The sequence below is a fragment of the Oryctolagus cuniculus genome, chromosome 7 (genome assembly GCF_051225735.1).
Source record: "Oryctolagus cuniculus isolate XC-2025 breed Fujian yellow rabbit chromosome 7, ASM5122573v1, whole genome shotgun sequence".
Classification (NCBI taxonomy): domain Eukaryota; kingdom Metazoa; phylum Chordata; class Mammalia; order Lagomorpha; family Leporidae; genus Oryctolagus; species Oryctolagus cuniculus.
This window is the reverse complement of record NC_142873.1, coordinates 131387230-131407130: the sequence shown is the minus strand read 5'-3', so window position 1 is coordinate 131407130 and position 19901 is coordinate 131387230. Positions and strand designations below refer to the sequence as shown.

Here is a 19901-nt window from a genome sequence, read left to right as displayed (position 1 = left end):
GGGCAACCTCAAGGTTATGGGAGATGTTAATTAAGTGCTTTTGGAACTGAGTGGATTCGATCCTTGGGATCTTATTTTGGCTCCTTCTCTCTGTTTTTGGAAAACATGATGATTTTGCTTTGGAAGAAAAGTGGTGGTGGAAGGGAGAGAGTCAGCAGTCTTAAGACGTGAGGGAAATCAAGAATCAATCCAAGAAACAGAAGGGGCCAAAGTGAGGCAGGTTCCGAGGGAGGCGCTGACTGTGAGATGGGGACCGGGGGTGAGGGTGGTGCAGGAGAGCAGGGACACAGCCCTGAGGCTTCTCTAACCACTGCCCTCGCCCCTTGTCTTTCTTCTAAAGGAAAGGCTGTTTTTCTGGCAAGAGATAAGCATCACCTCTCAGACATCTGCCACCTGATCCGCCATGACGTGCCCTACCTGTTCCAGAAGTATGTGAAGGAGTCCCACGGAAAAGACATCCGCGTGGTGGTGGTCGGGGGCCAGGTGATAGGCTCCATGCTTCGCTGCTCCACAGATGGGCGGATGCAGAGTAACTGCTCCCTGGGTAAGGTGGGCAAGCGCAGAGGGGGCCTGTTGGTCGTGGAAGGCACCAGGATTTTCCCCTAGGGTCTTTGACCTGCTCAGAAAATGTTTACCGATCCCTGCTATGTCATCAGACCCTCTGCTAAGTCCTGGGATCTCCCAGGTGAGAATGAGACATCCTCTCCTATGGCAGCCAGCAGTGTGAGAGGGAGACGTCTGAGTGTAAGTGCTGTGACAGAGACCAGGCCAGGGCGTCAGGACTGTGAGGGTATATTCTATCCCACAGGTGTTGGGACTGGACAGTTTAAACAGGGGGCAGCATGAGGACCAGCGTTTCAGAAAAACATCAGAGATGGTAAAGGATGGACTGAAGGGAGAAGACAAGAAGCTGGGAGATGAGTGTGGAAGCTGTTCCAACAGTTTAGGCAAGAAATCAAAAGTTAAATGAAAGCAATGGCAGGAAGAACAATCTTTTTTTTTTTTTTTTTTGCTTTCACATTTTAATTGAAAATTTTGTTTGCCTTTTGTTTAAGGAATTTTTAATTTTTTTTTATTTGAAAGTCAGTGAGAGTGAGAGTTGGCAAGCAAACTCCCATCCACTGGTTCACTCCCCAAATGCCTGTAAATGTTGGGGCTGAAACCAGGACTTAAGACTCAATCCAGCCGGCGCCGCGGCTCACTAGGCTAATCCTCCACCTTGCGGTGCCGGCACACCGGGTTCTAGTCCCGGTCGGGGCGCCGGATTCTGTCCCGGTTGCCCCTCTTCCAGGACAGCTCTCTGCTGTGGCCAGGGAGTGCAGTGGAGGATGGCCCAAGTGCTTGGGCCCTGCACCCCATGGGAGACCAGGATAAGTACCTGGCTCCTGCCATTGGATCAGCGCGGTGCGCCGGCCACAGCGCGGCAGCCATTGGAAGGTGAACCAACGGCAAAGGAAGACCTTTCTCTCTGTCTCTCTCTCTCACTGTCCACTCTGCCTGTCAAAAAAAAAAAAAAAAAAAAAAAAGACTCAATCCAGGGCTTCCATGTGAATATGAGCTCCCAACAGCTTGAATCTTTACCTGCTGCCTCCCAGGGTGCATATTAGCAGGAAGCTGGAATTTGGAGCAAAGCTGGGACTCGAATCTAGGCACTCTGATACAGGGTGCGGGTTTCTTAACCAACAAACTAAAAGCCTGCCCCCTTCTTTTCCTTTTTTGTATCATGCTATTAGAAAGCTGAGGCTTATGCTTAACCCCATCCTATTAACCTATTGATAAAGTTTGTTTTCTCTGTGGAAATGTTGTAAGAGGGATACAAATTCTTGTCCCCTTTCAAAGGAGCTATTGCCAATCTCAGTGAAAGAATTTGTATCTTGGTAACATGAAAAAAAATACCTAGAGTTTTTATTTCCTAAGTCTCCAGATGAGCATACCAAGTGCAGTGACTAATAGAGGCCTAAACTCTCATCAGTTCTTTCATTCGTGCTGGTTGAGCAGTTCCAGGAGGTCTGTAGTAAATGCTGGGAGTGCAGAGAAGACTCGCAGGGGCCAGCATTGTGGTGCAGCAGGTTAAGCTGCCATCTGTGTACTGGCATCCTTTACCAGAGTGGCAGTTTCTATCCCAGCTACTTTGCTTCCAATTCAGCTCTCTGCTAACACACCAAGGAAGGCAGTGGAAGATGGCCCAAGACAGCCCCTGCCAGATTGAGTTCTAGGCTCCTGGCTTTGGCCCGGCCTAGACCTTGGGGGAGTGAAGCAGCAGATGGAAAGTCTTCCCTCTCTCTCCTCTCTCCTTCTATGTGTGTCACTCTGCCTTTCGAATACATTTAATGTTGTCATTTAAGATATTGTGATAAAGTGGTTAATAGAGTTGAATGTTAGATTCACGTGGACACAGTACTAAGTGCCTTACCAGTTATTTCATTTTCATAATTGTGCATAGTGCTGCAATATTTAACCTTGTGCATTATCATTTGGTCTTTTTTCAGTTACCTTTAAGAATCCTTTCTTTAGCTAGCAATCATTTTGTTTACTCCTTTTCTTGGTAAACTGTTTTAAATTTGTGTTGTAGCCTTTCCCTTATGCAATGTCAGAGGTAAGGGATGGGCTGTGTTAAGATAAAGACCTAAGTGGACTCAATACAGGTCTTAAGTCTTTACAGGGAAACTAAATGGAAATGATGAAATCTGAGGTCCTAACTTTTACTAAAAAGAGCAATCAGACTTTCTCAGTCCTTGATGCAGGATTTTGCCTCATAATCCTCTCCATCTCTCCTTAAAAATCAGTAAGAATTTTATTTTTCCTAAACATAAAATAATATATTCTCAGTGAAGAAATTTGGGAAACACAGCAAAGGCAAATTAAAAATCCAATCATTATCTTCACCATCTAGAGACAACCACTGTGGACATCTTGCTGTCATTCTTTTTTAGAGATTTATTTACTGGGGTTTGTGTTGTGATGTACAGGTTAAGCCACTGCCTGTAATGCAGGCATCCCATGTAAGCATCAGATCAAGCCCCGGGTACTCCACTTTCCATCCAGCTCCCAGATGGTGTACTTGGGAAGGCAGCAGAGGATGCTGCCATGTGGGATCCCTCGATGGAATTTCAGGCTCCTGGCTTTGGTCTAGCCCAGCTGTAGCCATTGCAGCCATTTGAGAGTGAACCAGTGGATGGAGGTTCTGTTTTTGTCCCTCCATCTTGCTCTGTGACTGACTTTCTTTCTTTCTTTCTTTCTTTCTTTCTTTCTTTCTTTCTTTCTTTCTTTCTTTCTTTCTTTTTAAGATTTACTTATTTATTGGAAAGTCAGAGCTGCACAGAGAGAAGAGAGGCAGAGAGAGAGTGAGAGAGAGAAGTCTTCCATCCGATGGTTCACTCCCCAATTGGCTGCAACAGCTGGAGCTGTACCAATCTGAAGCCAGGAGCCAGGAGCCTCTTCTGGGTCTCCCACATGGGTACAGGGGCCCAAGGACTTGGGCCATCTTCTACTGCTTTCCCAGGCCATAGCAGAGAGCTGGATTGGAAGTGGAGCAGCCAGGTCTCAAACTGGCACCCGTATGGGATGCTGGTGCTTCAGGCCAGTGTGTTAACCCACTGTGCCACAGCGCCGGCCCCACTGTGACTGTCTTTCAAATTTACTTATTTTGAAAGACATAATAACAGAGACAGAAAGAGAGGGAGAGACAGAAATATCTTCTATTTGTGATTCAGTCCCCAAATGGCTGTAATGGTCAGGACTGGTCCAGGCCAAAAGAAGGAGCCTGGAACTCCATCCAGGTCTCCTATGTGTGTGGCAGAGGCCCGTGCACTTAGGCCATCTGCTGCTGCTTTCCCAGGCATATCAGCACGGAGTTGGATAGGATGTAAAGCAGCCAGGACTCACACAGGTGCTCTGATAGTGGATGCTGGCATCACAAGTTGCGGCTTAACCCCCTGCACCATATCAGCTCCTGTCATTTCTTTTGATCTGAAAAAATACCTTTTTGCATAGTTACAATCATTTTGTACAGTCTTTAATCCTTTTAAGTGTTTTCCTATGAGATTAACAAACTGCAAACATTAGTATTGTTTGTGAAATATACTGTTTTCTTCTATTGTGGGATATTTAGATTACAATTTTCATTTCTTCATTCAACAAATATGTTATTGAAAGCCCACCACTTCTCAGGCACTGTGATTTTCCTGTATTTTGAATAATACTGCCACCAGCATCTTTGGGCAGATGGGTTTTCGTCCACTCATAGGACTATTTTCTTGGTGGCATGGATGCGTCAGCAGGTATCAGCCTTTGGAAGACTAGCTAGGAGATGACCACACTGATTTCCCCGAGGGTGCCCTGGCTTCCATCCAGGCCTCTTGGGAGAGCCCTGGCGGTGCATGTCTTGCTGTCCCTGTCAGCTATTCTCTGTCTCCTTTAAAAAAAAAAAAAAAGATTTATTTATTTACTTGAAAGGCAGAATTATCTGGGGTGGAGGGAGACAAAGAGATCCTCCATCTGCTGGTTCATGCCCCAAATGGCAGCAACAGCTAGAGCTGGGCCAACTCAAAGTCAGGAGCCAGGAGCTTCTTCTAGGTCTCCCATGGGGGTGCAGGGGCCCAAGCACTTGGGCCATCTTCTGCTGCTTTCCCAGGTGCATCAGAGGGTAGCTAGATTGGAAGTGGGGCAGCTGGCACTCCAGCGGATGCCTATATGGGATGCCTGCATGGCAGTTAGTGGCATTACCCGCAGCACCACAGCGCAGGCCCCATGTCCTCTGCCTCCTTCATGGAGGGTCATTTGACTCCCCAGTCAGTACCCATTGTCACCTTTATGTCCCTGTGCTTTCCCCGCAGGTGGTGTGGGCGTCATGTGCCCACTGACTGAGCAAGGCAAGCAGTTGGCTATTCAGGTGTCCAACATCCTGGGCATGGACTTCTGTGGCATCGATCTCCTCATCATGGATGATGGCTCCTTTGTGGTGTGCGAGGCCAACGCCAACGTCGGCTTCCTCGCCTTCGACCAGGCGTGCAACTTGGATGTGGGCGGGATCATTGCAGACTATACCATGTCCTTGCTGCCCAACCGGCAGACGGGGAAGATGGCCGTCCTCCCGGGGCTGTCGAGTCCCAGGGAGAAGAACGAGCCGGATGGCCATGCTTCAGCTCAGGGAGTTGCCGAGAGCGTCTACGCCATCACCAATGGGTCTACCTCCAGCGAGAGTGAGCCTGAACTGGGAGAGATCCGGGATTCCTCAGCGAGCACAATGGGGGCCCCGCCCCCTACGCTGCCGGAGCCTGGCTACAATATTAACAATAGGATCGCTTCGGAATTAACACTGAAATGAATTCTTGCTTTTTGGCAGCATTTCAACCAAAATCCTACCGCTTCCCTCGTAGTTTTGAGTGAATAAAACCTGGACTAACGTGATTTCATTTGCACAGAAACTAGGCATCCCACCTGGGCACTCAGCATTCTCTGTCGACGATGATCTAAGCGAATGGCCTGGCTTGTGGTATTTCTAAAGACACAGAAAAACACTCCCCAAGAACAACACCGCGCCTGGTGGGCTGGAGACCCACGTCTGCTGTGAGCACTTGGATTCCGCCGCTGACTTGAAGGCACTGCCGCCGGGCTGCTGTTCTGCCTGTTAGTGGTGCAGCCTGTGAACCTGGAATGAGTCCTGAAATATGGAGCAGCCTGGAGACAGAGTCTCATGCAGACAAGGTGGACCAGAGCCGCAGTGACGTGTTCTTGGCTCAGTGTGGCAGTGATGCTCGGAGAATCCCCAGTTCAAACGCTGCTGGCATCTGCTGCCGTCAGTCACCACCTTGACCATACTTCTTCACTCAGGATATGGTATTCTAGGGACCCTGCCCATTAGCGTCTTCAACGAAGCACTTTGTAGAGAGTGAGATGGAATGTTCTTTGACTTCACTGATTGGCAAGTGGCCTGCCTTGGGACTGGGGCTTTCTACAAATTGCTTTGCCACGCTGCACTGATAGACCCTGCTTCAGTTCATGCCGGCTCCAGCAGCTTCTTGCACCTTTGCTGCCTTTGGCCCAGCTGGAAATGCACTGCAGTGAGCCAGTGGCCGCACACTTTCTCTCTTAGGCGTGCACTAGAACCCAACACCACGGACTGTCTTTTCAATGGACTCTGTTCACTCGTCACCCAGAAGTTAGTGGGTTTTCACCATAGAGAACTACAGGAAGATACTCCCCTCCTCTGCTGAAGCTTGTGTCCTGCTTAGCTGTAGGAGGTTTCCTTGTGTGAGGTGGTAGTGTGGGTGTATGGCGTAGAGAGAGCCATTGGAAATGCACTCCAATCCCCTCGACATGCTATGCTTATCCAGGCTCCAGAGACCTGTCCTCACCCACGTTTCCAAACTGGGGAGACTCAGGTATCAGGAATTACTTGTTGCACATTTTGAGGGGCTACCATAGACATGACACCAAGTGCTTTTCATTTTAACTCTTTAGGCAGTAGACGAGACCCTTCCCTCAGGAGAAAGTATGGAGATGGAGCGTCTTCCCCTGCTTACATGAAGTGTGACTGACAATGAGCAAGGCTACCTTTTTAACCAAATACACTAGACCATATGCACTCAAGAGTTACCATAATTGGAGTTATTTCCTTGGGAGACCATGCTCTTGAGCTATATGATGTTAATGTGCCAAGAACACTTAGAATTCCTCTTTGAGGTTATCTTTTACCTTTGAAGCCATGAAAAGAAAACAGACCTCACAACTTTGTAGTCAGACATCACTGTTTCTCCCCATCACCATCTGTTGAGGTTGTGCCAAGCTCCATCACCCATTGTATTTATCAGACTAATTTTCTAATACTCTTTGGCTGTTAAATCCCTTTCAAAAAAATAGATCTTCCCTTAGAAGTACAAAGATTTACTGACGTGGAGGAAGCTTACAAGTTCACAGTTTCCAGAGAGGGTTCTAGAATGTTCTGAGCAAGGTCAGCTTCACTGAAATAAGAATACATCTTCCTAAGGTGACTACTTTAATGGCAACCCCACCCATTTGGGTGCACAAAATCCCATAGCGTTCTGCTGTAGATGTAAAATACGCATCAAATCAAACTATCACACTTAGGTAGGATTTGGCTTTTAAAATATTATAGTTAAAACCAGATCTCACCAAGTAACAGTTGTGCAATTGAAAAATGTTTGGTGCCATGTAATGGAGATGTCATCCTACACAGTTGTAGTCTAAATGCAGACCAACATGAGGTGCATGCCACTGACCTGTAACCCTACTGATGTGTCCAGTTGAAAAGTGAGACCACTTCACCTTTATATAGGTAAGACACATACCTTATCTTCACCACTCAGGGTGGCTTTTGAAGGATGGTTCTGGGTCAGTTCTTGCTGGACTTGGTCAGAGGCTTTCTGTGTAAACATCGGAACCAAATCATGACCTGGAAGCTGCGCTCACTCATTTCCACAGTGCAGCATCAGCCTGCTCTTCCCACTTTATCTAAAGAACGCCAGCAGGGCCCCCTCCTGAGCAGAGCAGCTAGAGCGTGCTTCCAGATTTCCCTGCCAGGGAGGCCTGTTTTCCAGCTGTTAGTGACGTCTGTTGTCGTTGGCATCATTGCTCAGAAGTAGCCCTGTGCGGAAGCAGAGAGAGCTGGATCACAGCTGGGTCGTAGGCCCCCTCCAGGATCACCCATGCCCCAGGTGGGTATGGGCTCTACGAGCATCAGCCAGGTGGCCAGGCTGCCCTTGTCGCAGCTGCCACGGGCCTGCTGGAAAGAGCCTGGTCTGGCTGCTTCAGCAGCTGATTGACTTCGTACAGTCACTGGACGCTGTGCTTCCTTTTCTGTTCTTTAGATAGGGGAAATGCCTATTCTGGTTACCTGGGGGTGCCTTGAGGGTGAGTTAATAAGTGATACTGTGCATTGTATGTGACAGGTGGTAGAACAGTTTCTTATTCCCATTCCTTGGAGGGAGTTACGAAAGGGGCCATGAATTCTTGGAATTAGCGCTTGGGAGAGGAGTGGGGCTCTTAAAAGGGAATGCAGGTTCTCAGAGGTCTTCCAGCCAGCCAGGGCAACTGAAGAGCCAAGAGGAGCACGGCTCCTAGTGTATTCACACAGCCTCTGAATTACTGTATGCAACCTGAAACCCTGGACTCTCAGATACCAACGAACAGAGTCTTCCTTATGTAACACAGATTGCAGTGTCTATATATGGTTTTCCCATTACCTGGTAGTAGCATCATGAAACTGGTCAAAACTTGAATGCCAATAGCTCAGTCCCTCAGAATATATATGATTCTGCACTTGTCTTCCTGCTATCTGATTGGGCATGGGGTTCCAAAATGTGGATTTGGGGCTCCGAGATCTGAGAGACAGGGTAAGTGGATTGTCAGTCATTGTTTTGTCACTACTATAAAACGCATTGCTGCCTGCTAAGGGGATTGCATGACAATGGGGACAAGGTTGAGGGAAAGGGATGGGGAAAGGCCTGGAAAGCTTTGGGGAAGAAACCAGAAGTTGGGATCATTTGGAATTTTAGCAAAAAAGAGGAAAGAACCGGCTCTTCCATGAGCACCGTTAGAAGTGGGTGCCTCTGATGCTCTTCTTTACAAAGATAAGGAGATGCATGGATCCCCATGCCCCCTGGAGAAGCAGCAAAGACCTGTCCCCTCCCTTCTTTAAGCCCTAGGAATGCTGGTTGTCTGAACACACTGGCTGGAAATCTGGGGAAGAGGGAAGTTTGCAGCTGGCTCTCCCGCAAGGTCATGGCCCAGAACACTATGTGAGGGCAGAGCACCGAGCCGCAGTCCTCCCAGGGCCATGCAGGAACTCGGGTCAGTCCGTCCAACAGGTCCCCTCAGCTTACTGTTTTCTTCTCAGGAGAGGCTTCTCTGCCCTGATGCTGTGCCGATGTTTTGGGAAGGCCCCTGGCAACAGCCCTGGGGGTCGGGTTTTTAGACCTGGGGCTGTTTCTGCCTCTGTCTCAGACTCAAGATTGGTACAGACAGTTGCTTCAAAGCATTTCCACTTGAAGACCATTCTTCTCAGAGATGCGTTCTTTTAATCATTTCCTAAAACCGAGTGATCCCTGCCTTCCAAGTCTATGGCCAGACTCTGCAGCCTGCCCTCCTAAAACTCACACAGCTGAGTATGAGGACTTTCTTCCTCTGAGCCTGTCAATTTCCTTCTGCAGGTGCAATTTCTGTGCCAACCTGTGGCACCATCTGAGCCCTGGGCTGCCATCCCAACCCTATTGGGGAACCTCACTCTGAGAGGTTTGAGGGACCCCTTAGCAGCACTGGGAAGTCACCTAGAGTGCCCAAGTGGAGGCCACAGGAATAGCAGCACTTTTGCGACCAGGCCCCCTCTTGTATAAAAGGAGTCTGAGTTGCAGAGGCCACAGTCACTTAGCAACAAGGCTGAACCCAGGCAATCTGAGTCCCCATCCAGTTCAGCACACTGCCAGAGGTGCCTCCGCCCCCACACGGAGTCTCACACTCGCTGCCAGGCTGGGCCTGCCCCTGGCCTTTCCCCTTCTGCTGCGCCTCCTCTGGATCAACATGGATTCAACATGCTGATGGCTGCTAGGTGAGGGCCCCAAATGCACGTGTGAGATTTCCATGGTACAAGCTGGCTTGTGACCTGTACCCTCTTTAGACCAGCCAAGAGCAGTGAGCTCCACCCCAACCTTCAATGAAGGGATGTAGGGAGAAGGCCTATGCCAAGCAGACTGAAGGCTTCCTCACCCCCGAACTGGGCTGATGTTCTCTCTGCGGGATGCCTTGGAGGCCAAGAGGGTTTTTGATTTTTGTTTTTTAAGATTTATTTTGGGGCCTGCGCTGTGGCATAGCTGGTAAAGCTGCTGCCTGCAGTGCTGGCATCCCATATGGGTGCTGGTTTGAGTCCTGGCTGTTCCACTTTCAATCTAGCCCTCTACTATGGCTTGGGAAAGCAGTAGAAGATGGCACAAGTCCTTGCGCCCATGTACCCGCATGGGAGACCCGGAAGAAGCTCCTGGCTCCTGGCTTTGAATTCCCCCAGCTCTGGCCATTGCAGCCATTTGTGGAGTGAACCAGCGGATGGAAGACCTTTCTCTCTCTGTAACTCTGCTTTTCAAAGTGTTGCACAGACAGAGGGGGAGAGAGATCGTCCATCTACTCTTTCACTCCCCAAAAGGCCACAATGGCCAGGGCTGAGCCGATCCAAAGTCAGGTGCCAGGAGTTTCTTCTGGGTCTCCCACGCAGGTCCAAGGACCCAAGCACTTGGGCCATCTTCTGCTGCTTTCCCAGGCACATTAGCAGGGAGTTGGATCAGAAAGCAACCTGGACTCAAACTGGCACCCACATGGGATGCCAGCATTGCAGGTGGCCACAGCACTGGCCCCACCAAGAGTTTGACATTCCGGAATTCTTGCAGGGAGAATTCTTTGGATAAGCATGCTCCAACTGTGATCAGCATCAAGGCAGAATGTTACCTCCTCCTCGTGGTTTCACAGCCCCCCACCCTGCCTCTTGCAACCGCATAGGAGGCACAGACTCTTCCCTGTTGGCCCAAACATCAGTTGAGGACCTCCTGCCCCTTGAGATCTGCAAAGGTCTGATAATTGGGCTCCAGATCCAAGCCTCTGGATTGTTGTGATTTTGAAAGGACTTAGATTTTTGCAACCATTTCTGACTCCAGACTTCTGCTACCTCATTTTAAACAACCCTGTTGTCTCATCCCTGGAAGGGATCAGCTGAGGCTGATCAGCAAAATTCAAATGATGTGTGTGTGTGCCTGCACACGTGTGTGTGTGTCCTCCACTGAAGAGAGAGGGAATGGCAGATGCTGCAATAAGATAAGCTGAGCACCCATTCATAGAATGTTCTTTTGATTTACCAGAGAGCAATCTCCCCTCACCGTGCACTCCATGTGGCTTCCTTCCTCGGGACAAACCAAACCCAGTTGTGTTCGCATGGACAGCAGAATGGCCACTCCTTGTCCTGATTTTACTCCTGCCACCACCTTACCTTCCTGATTTCCCCTTTAATCACAGCTGGCTCATGAAAGGCATTTTTCTAAACAAAGCTCCCTTCTCAAGGGGAACTGAGTGCTGTGTCTTAAGGTGACTGTATTTTCTCTTTCTGAAACATTTTAGAAATTTATTTGAAAGGCAAAGTTAGAAAGATAGAGATCATCCATCCACTGGCTCACTATCCAAGTGGCTGCAACCACCAGGGCTGGGTCAGGCTGGAGCCAGGATCCAGGAGCTTCTTCCTGGTCTCTCATGTAGGTGTAGGGGCCCAAGCACTTGGACCATCTTCCACTACTTTCCCAGGCACATTAGCAGGGAGCTGGATTGGAAGTGGAGCAGCCAGCCTCAAACTGACCCCCTCCCCGCTATGCCACAGAGCTGGCCGCAGGGTGATTGTATTTTCGTCACAGCAGCCACACTCACCATTAGCTGTTGGAGGCATGCCTTGGGGAAGGCAACATGCGCTAATGTGAATGGCACCAATTTGAGTCCGATTCGGTTCAAATCCTGACTCGGATAACTTAAGGCTTGTGTGATCTTGGGACAAGCACTTTGTTTTGCTAAACCTTTGCCTTGTGGCCTCTCGCTGTGATGACTAAACATTAACTGGAGTGTGAAGCAACACGCACATGCCCAGTTTTCTGCAGGTCCCTTTCCTCTTGTTTCCCCCACCGTGAACAATTGCGAGCAGCGCCTTCCTGGGATCATGGCTCAGTGCCAGGGAATAAAGGCTGGCAGACAGCAGCTTTAGGGCTGGGGGGAAGAGAGGCTGGGGGGTCGGGCTGGCAGCTGCTCAGGCAAGCTGTGGTTCAGGCTTAATGACTGGAAGGTCCCATCCATCCTCGAGAATCTATGATGCAATAGTGCAAGCTACAGTGGATTATTGGGCTTGGAGCAATCCTGGAGGCAAGGCTGTCTCAGACAACTGGGAGATGAACAGCCTGACCTTGGATGATTTAGCACCTGGCTCTCTTGGCTCTTCCTGTATTAGTTTTGCTGGCAGTGCAGCAAATGGAAAGAGGAGGTGCCAGGGAGTTGAATTAAACCTGTCAGAGGGTTAGAGGGGAGCAGAAGGCCGGGGGGCTACGCACGGAACTCTGAGCGCCTGACGGCACCATCTGGACTTGGCAGGAAAGGCAGCCCTGAAATCAGCTGGAACCATCCAGTAAAGCAGCTAGAATTCTGTCTGTCCTGAGTGTGGCTCCCAGCATCTCGTGACAAACACTGATCTCCTGGAAGGGGACAGCTGGGGCCCTGCATTGCTCTGCAGTCTTGGGGAAGGAAGGATTGGGTGGTGCCTGCTTTGTTTGGCCCTGCCTGGAGGTCCCCCGAACTCCAGCGGTGTGCTCTGGCCATCCCATGAGAGTGGATTCCAAAATTTTCAGAAATTTTGTGAGCTGGTTGTTAAGCACACCCATCATTAAATTATTTAAACCTACAATTAAACTGCATTTAAGACATAGGTAATAAATACTCAAAATGTATTGCTTCCTAATTATTGTACTATTTATGTTCTTGAGGTTAATGGTGGAAATATTATTTAATTTATGTTACTGTGCATCTCCCCAAATCCACCATTCAGTGGCATAGCATCCGTGGCGTGAAGTTAGCCACCGTGGGAATATTTATTTATACCCAGAGACTGGCAAGCATCACACAGCAAGCCCCCCACATCCCACATGCATTGACAGCTTGGTCGTTATACACTGATTCCCATGCCACTGCCACTGGAAACGGAGGAAAGAACTGGACACCCGTGAGCACTGATGTGTCTTCATTCCAGGTGGGTAGCATGCACGCGTGATGTTTTACTCGGAAGCCAAGTGTCCCAACGTAATGGGCGCAAATGATGTGACCACACAAACACTGCTTCTGTGTTCTTCCCACCTGAGACCTCTGATTACTTTGCTCCTAAACTTTGCAATGATTTGCAAGGCTTCGTGTCCCACCGTGGGAGGTGCTCCAGCTAAGTTCCCTCCAGGAAAGCAAGCTGTTATTTTTCCCGTCTGATTGGCAAAAAGAAAACATGCTGCAAAGAATGGAGCTTAACTAGGCACCAGAATGGCTCATTTCCGAGCAGTTTACCCGGTGGTGCCAATGCCAACTTCCCCAGCAGAGGAGAAATCACTGATAAGTGATTGTTCTGCTATTTTTGCTTCTTATTGAAATTATGACTCTGGGACAGAATGCTTTGTTTGCCTTTGTCCCCCAAGCCCTGTGCCTTTTGGTTGTTCTTTTAAAGTCAGAATCACATGCTGAATCTACACTTGATTATTTTCATATCATAAAAATGAAGGAAACACCTCGTAGAAACCTCACCAGCTGCGTTCTGAAAAACCGTAATTTTCCTTTCAAATGCAGAGCACCATCTGAATTGTAATACTGCCAGCTCTGGACTGTCAAGATGCTGGAGGGGGAAAAAAAAAAACTGCAGATGGCGCGAGCTCATTGGGGCCTGTGAGGTGGGCTCTCCTGGACTGACGTTTGAATTGAGATTCAAAGAGCAAGTGAGAGCTGAAAGCCTGCAAAATGGCTGTGCGGCACCATCAGGGGTCCCCAGGGACTGAAGGGACCTGTGCACCCCCTGGGGAACTCGGACAGGCCAGCCAGAGCCATCCCGCCTGGGCTTTACTGAACACCTCAAGAAGCTTCCTGGGACAAACAGTGGCAAGGACTTTGGAAACCAACTTAGGGTCAGCACCAGGCTAGAGACCCTTGAACCAAAACTGCTGCCCGAGCTCTGAGGGGCAGGGAGCCCAACCTGAGGGTTAGTGTCTGCTCATTGGCGCCAAGGGGGACTGGGGCTGTGCCTCTGTGTCCTGCCACTCATTTGTGCTCAGCCTCTGCATCGGGGCAGGCGATCCGTATTTCTTTTTTCTCCTTTTATATAAAGCCTTTCAAATCACACAAAAGCAGAGCGCGTGCTTTGGTAAACTGCTCAAATTCCAAACTTCAGAGTGTCCTATTTTAACTCCATCTGTCCATTTTGTTCCTTAGGCATTTCATAGCAATTCTCACATAACACATCTTCTTTCCTGAGGAAACTTCAGCGTGTCTGTTTTTGTTGTTTTGAAAAGGACATTTCCATGTGCCTTTATCACGGATCACAAAATTAGCAGCACCTCGCTGATCCCATCTAATTCCTAGTGCACACGGAAGCTCCCCGAACTCTCAGAGAACCGCCCATCGGCCGATCGTCCACCAATGGTGGGGCAGGAGGTGCTGCCTCTCCACCGTCTGGACCAGGACTTGCAGACACGGCTTTAGGCTGGCTGCAGCCACGCTCCCAAGCGGATGGATCTTGGGACAGCCCGTCCTCAGGGAATCAGCCTCGTGAAACGTGCCCGGCGTTCGGCCACCTCCCAGGATTCCTGCGGGGCTCTCCTGCTCCAGGCGGCGGGCAGCCAGGCAGCCGGCTGTCACGCTGGCGCTCTCGCCACTGCTCCTCTGCAGGTGCGGCTCGCCGGGCAGGGATGGCCTGAAGTTCCTGCCACAGATGCCGGCTCCTTCACGAGCCTGGGGCGAATCCACTCTACATCTCCCAAACGGCCTTGGCGTCTTTGTTTGCCAGAATATTTTGGTTGAAATGCACCTAAATCGGGGAACATTCGAGTAGCAGCACTTGTGCCACATCTAAAGGCTCTCCTCTGACTAGAGATGCAGCGACTGACTGCCTGCTCCAGGGTTTTGTTTAGCTATAGAAGACGTCCCTAAGACACCCGGCGAGGGGCCTGTGCTGTGGCACAGTGAGCTAACCTGCCACCTGCGAGGCCAGCTTCCCGCATCAGAGCACCCTGTGGAGTCCTGGCTGCTCTGCTTCCCAACCAGCTCCCTGCTAATGTGCCGCGGAAGGTAAAGGATGATGGCCCATGCACTTGGGCCCCTGCCCCCACGTGGGTGACCCCAGATGGGGTTCCAGGTTCCAGGCTTTGGCATGGAACATCCCCTGCTGTTGCGGCATTTGGGGAGTGAACCATCAGATGGAAGAGCAATCTCTCAGTCTCTCTCTCTCCCCCCCCATCTCCTTCCCTCCCCCTTCTCTCTCTCTCTCTCTCCTCCCCTTTCTCCCTCCTGTCTCTCTCCCCCACCTTCTGTCCACCCTTTCTCTCTCCCTATCACTCTGCCTTTCAAATAAATAAAATCTTTTTAACAAAGACAAATGATGAAATCTTAATGTGGTCTGTATCATGTCATCCAACAGAATATCACTGCTCATTTCCTCATTTTAAGAATGTGCAAGACATCATGACTGCAACAGTAATGGGTGTGGAGAGAAGAGGCTGAAGCAAATGTGGTGAACCGTTAGCATCTGGAGCGTCTTGGTGAGCGCTGTTAGGATATTCTTTATACAAGTAGCACCAAGCCTGAAGCTACGCCAGCCGCCTCTGCTTCCTTAAATGCCCGTTTCTTTAGGCTGTGTTCTCCTCCTCAGCTGTATTTCATCCCCAGGTGATCTCCTTTCCATGGTATTAATTACCATCTACACAGTATTCTCAAGCTCACCTCTGAACCCCAGGTTCCTCTCTTACTATCAGGTTGCTTATCCAATTGCCCACCTTTCATCTTGTCTCAGATATCTCTTAAGAATTTCAAACAGAATTCATATTCTTATCTCTCTCCCACATCCTGCCCCTCTTCCTCATCTGAGTGCCCAAAGCTAAGCGCTTGCTCAAATGAGGAAAACTAAATGCAACTCTGGTTGTCACTTTTGGCTGTTGTCTTCCTCAGCCCCTACATCCGATTTTGTTTCTTGGAGTAAAATTTGACTTTCAAACCACGAACTTTTTTTTTTTTTTTAATTTCACAGAGTTAGACAGTGAGATAGAGACAGAGAGGAAGGTCTTCCTTCCATTGGTTCACCCCCAACATGGCTGCTATGGCCCGCGCTTTGCCAATCCGAAGCCAGGAGCCAGGTGCTTCTTCCTGGTCTCCCATGCGGGTGCAGGGCCCAAGCACTTGGGCCACCTTCCACTGCCTTCCCGGGTCACAGCAGAGAGCTGGACTGGAAGAGGAGCAACCGGGACTAGAATCCAGCGCCCATATAGGATGCCGGCACCAGAGGCAGAGGATTAGCCAAGTGAGTCACGGTGCCAGCCCCGGAACTATTTTTTTTAATTGAAAACTCCCCCCCACCCCGTGTTCATTAAGATAATCTGGGGGTCCTGACAGTAACCTGGTTCACATGCTTTGAAAAACCTGCTACAGGGGTTGGTGTTGTGACTTAGAGGGTAGAGCCACCTCCTGAAATTCCATATGGGTGCCGGTTCAAGTCCTGGCTGCACCACTTCTGATCCAGTTCTCTGCTAATGGCCTGGGAAAACCAGCAGAAGCTGGCCCAAGTGTTTGGACCACTGCCACACATGTGCAAGACCTGAATGAAGCTCCTGGCTCAAGGCTTTGGCCTGGCCCAGCCCTAGCCATTGCAGCCATCTGGGGAGTGAACCAGTAGATTCTCTATCTCTTTCAAATACATAAATAAACCTTTAAAAAAAAAACCTGCTACTGAGTCTTATTTATTAATTATTGAAAACTGTGTTATGGGTATATATGAAATAAAATGTCTGTCCCCATTACATTGCCATCAATTTTGATGGATACTAATGACATACTTTTTCTGTCAAAGGAAGTGTTAGCATGGTTCTATTATTCAAATGATGCTTGACCCTCTTTTTGGAAGCATTTTCAGATGGAATAGTCCTTATCAAAATGCCTGGGCCCAGGAGAGTTTCAACTATCATGGTTTTTTTGGATTTTGGAATACTGCATAGCCTTTTAGCAGTTAAGCATCCCTAATCTGAAAACCCGAAATCTGATATGTTCCCAAAATCTGAAATTTTTGAGCATGTTACATGGGCACTCAGAAAGCTTTGGATTTTGGATTTTCAGATCAGGGATGTTCAACCTGTGCTTTGCCAAATGGTGGATTTCTGTGACCCATCGTGCTTGAGAGGTGCCGTACTGCACAGCCATCACAAACACAGAGACATCCCAGCCGCACGCTGTGTGTCTGTAGTGGGATGCAGGGACGCCTGCCACAGTACAGCAATCGATTCGCATCTTAGAGGTCTGAGGATAGGTCTACAGCTGAGCAATGATAATCTGGTACAGAATCAGAATGCAGGACAACTACTCAAAGTGAATTTTCATGATATAAAGGTTATATACAACATGACCTAATGTGTAGCAGTGCGTATGTGCCTGCCTGAGAAAAAGTTACACCAGGCCTTTCAGGGAGGATCCCTCAGCGGCACCCCTGCGAGGCCTGCCAAAGATGCTTGGCAAAGCTGCGATGACCTGGTGGGAAGATGAGAGACGTGTTCTGGGGGACCTGCAGCATCACCAGGATTCCTGGTTCTTCTCAACCTGCTCAGACCCTCTGGGGTCAAGTGAACTACATTGCACAGAGCTCTTCAAAATTGAGATTATTGCCTGCATTAATTTATCATGTGTGAAAATGCAATACATTTTCATGGAAGAGTCAAAAATGAGGATAAAATAAAAATATTTTCAGATTAATAAAAGAAAGTCTAAAGAAATTGCCATCGAAGGCAGGCACTGTGGTGCAGCTGACTAAGCCATCACTTGGGATGGCCACATCCCATATTGGAGTGCCTGGTTCGAGTCCCGGCACCTCCGCCTACAATCTAGCTTCCTGTCAATGTGCCTCAGAAGCAGCAGATGAAAGCCCACATACTTGGGTTCCTCCTTCCCATGAGGGAGACCTCGATGGGGCTCTGGCTCTTGGCTTCAACCTGGCCTAGCCCTCGATGTTGCAAGCATTTGGGGAGTGAACCAGTGGATAAAAGATCTTCATCTATAATATTTATCTGTCTATCATCATCTCCCTCTCTCTCTGTCTGTCACTCTCTTTCAAATAAATAAATACAAACATAAAAACTTTTTAAAAATTGCCATCAGCAGACCCTCACTAAAAGAAATGCTCAAAGACTGATCAATAATGTGAGTCCAGATGGAAAGTGTGAATATTATGACTTTGTAGAATAATAATTATGACTTTAGTTTTTAAGACTTATATGAAATAAGTAATATATGTTTATAACAATATATGCTATGCCATTTTGATATATAATAAAAGTATATGAAGTTGGAAGGAGGCAAACGCGGTTAAGAGATTCTAAAAGCCTTGTATTTTCCAGGATGAAGCTTTCATCCAGAATCCAGTGCTGAATCTAAATAACTTCAGATTTTGATAAATTAGAACGAATGCTTGGATTCCTGGGGTAATCCCTGAAAGCATCAAAATGGGATCTAACCTACAAACTCACAGAGGGTAGGTAAAAACGGAATAAAAAAACATGTAATGAATCTGAAAGAAAGAGAAAAATATAACATGCAGGGCAAAAAAAAGGCACACAAAAAAGCTCAGCATTCTAAACCCAAAGAATTCAGCATGGAAATCAAATGGAAGTGGACTAAATGATTCTTTAAGAATTACAGTCATAGCGGCCAGCACTATGGTGTAGCGGGTAAAGCCGTCGCCTGAAGTGCCGGCATTCCATATGGGTGCTGGTTTGAGACCTGGCAGCTCCACTTCCGATCCAGCTCTCTGCTATGGCCTGGGATAGCAGTAGAAGATGGTCCAAGTCCTTGGACCCCTGCATCCACGTGGGAGACCCGAAGGAAGTTCCTGGCTTCTGGCTTCAGATCAGTGCAGTTCCAGCTGTTGCAGCCATCAGGGAAGTGAACCACCAGGTAGAAGACCTCTCTCTTTCTCTCTCTGTCTTTCTTTCTTTCTGTGTGTAACTCTGATTTTCAAATAAATAATCTTTTTTTAAAAAAAAGAGATGAAAAATTGAAGATTAAACACAACTAAACTCACTAAAAAGTAGAAAATTACAGCCTACAATCTTGAAGAAAACCTGTCAACAGGTTTAATTTTAAATCATAACTCTAAATATACTCAATTTACAAGGATTAACGGACAAGAATTCAGGATTGGAAAGAACAGAGAAAAGATATGGGAAGGAAAGAGGGAGAAAGGGATTAATGAACATGGTAAAGGAGAGAGCTAGAGTTTTATGCCATGAATTTCTAAGAATGAGAAAATTCTAATATTTTCTTTTAAATTATCTGCTGGAGCATTGTTGATAGTCCTCCTTACCCTCAGTCTTCATTAAGAGTATCTTTGGAAAAAGCTGGGACACATTTAGGTAAGAGAGGAAGAATCAAGAAGGGGCCGGCACTGTGGCTGGGAAGCTAAGCCTCCGTCTGCAGCACCCATATCCCCTTTGGGCACCAGTTCATGTCCGACTGCTCCACTCCTGATCCAGCTCTCTGCTGTGGCCCCGGCACCCACATGGGAGACCTAGAGAAGGCTCCTGGCTTTGGATCAGCCCAGCTCTGGCCTCTACAGCCATTTGGGGAGTGAAACAGCAGATGGAAGACTTTTCTCTCTGTCTCTTTCTTTTTCTGTCTGGTAACTCTACCTCTCAAATAAACAAATAAAATCTAAAAAAATAAAATAAAATAAAAGGATCCAGAAGAAAGGATGGTCTCCCTAAATAAATAGGAACAGGTGTTGCAGATTGGACTGAGAAGTCAGTCCATTGAAACTGAAAATTTGTGTGAGAGAGGGGTGACAGCTGAGTAAGGCCTTCCTGGAGAAGGATAAGAATGTCCCAAACTATGGAAAGGAGATTCCAGCTGATTCTACCTAAAGGGGCAAGCTATCTTATTTAATATGTTCTTAAATTTTCACCATATGTGTCTGAGTGAATGAATTCAGTAAGGAACATAAAACTCCCTGACAGGTTTTGGCCTGCATATCCTCTCTCCCTGGGTACAGATCAACCCGGAAAGTATTGCTTGGAAAATCTGGCGTGGAGCTTGATGACCAGAGCCATCAAGACTGCAAAAGCTAACAGAGCTGTGGCCACCATCAAGGCCAT

General features: G+C 48.2%; 1 protein-coding gene across 5 annotated transcripts in view; it reads left to right on the top strand.

Moving 5' to 3' along the window:
- RIMKLA (ribosomal modification protein rimK like family member A) overlaps nt 1–19488 on the top strand; it is a 44107-nt gene extending 24619 nt beyond the window's left edge. For all 5 annotated transcript variants that reach the window (XM_008265465.4, XM_089300857.1, XM_089300858.1 and 2 more), the window contains 2 exons: nt 341–544; nt 4836–19488. In XM_008265465.4, coding sequence (XP_008263687.1) covers nt 341–544; nt 4836–5326 — 695 coding nt within the window. In that variant the 3' untranslated portion in view covers nt 5327–19488. The remainder of the gene's footprint in view (nt 1–340; nt 545–4835) is intronic.
- Nucleotides 19489–19901: the final 413 nt, after the last annotated feature.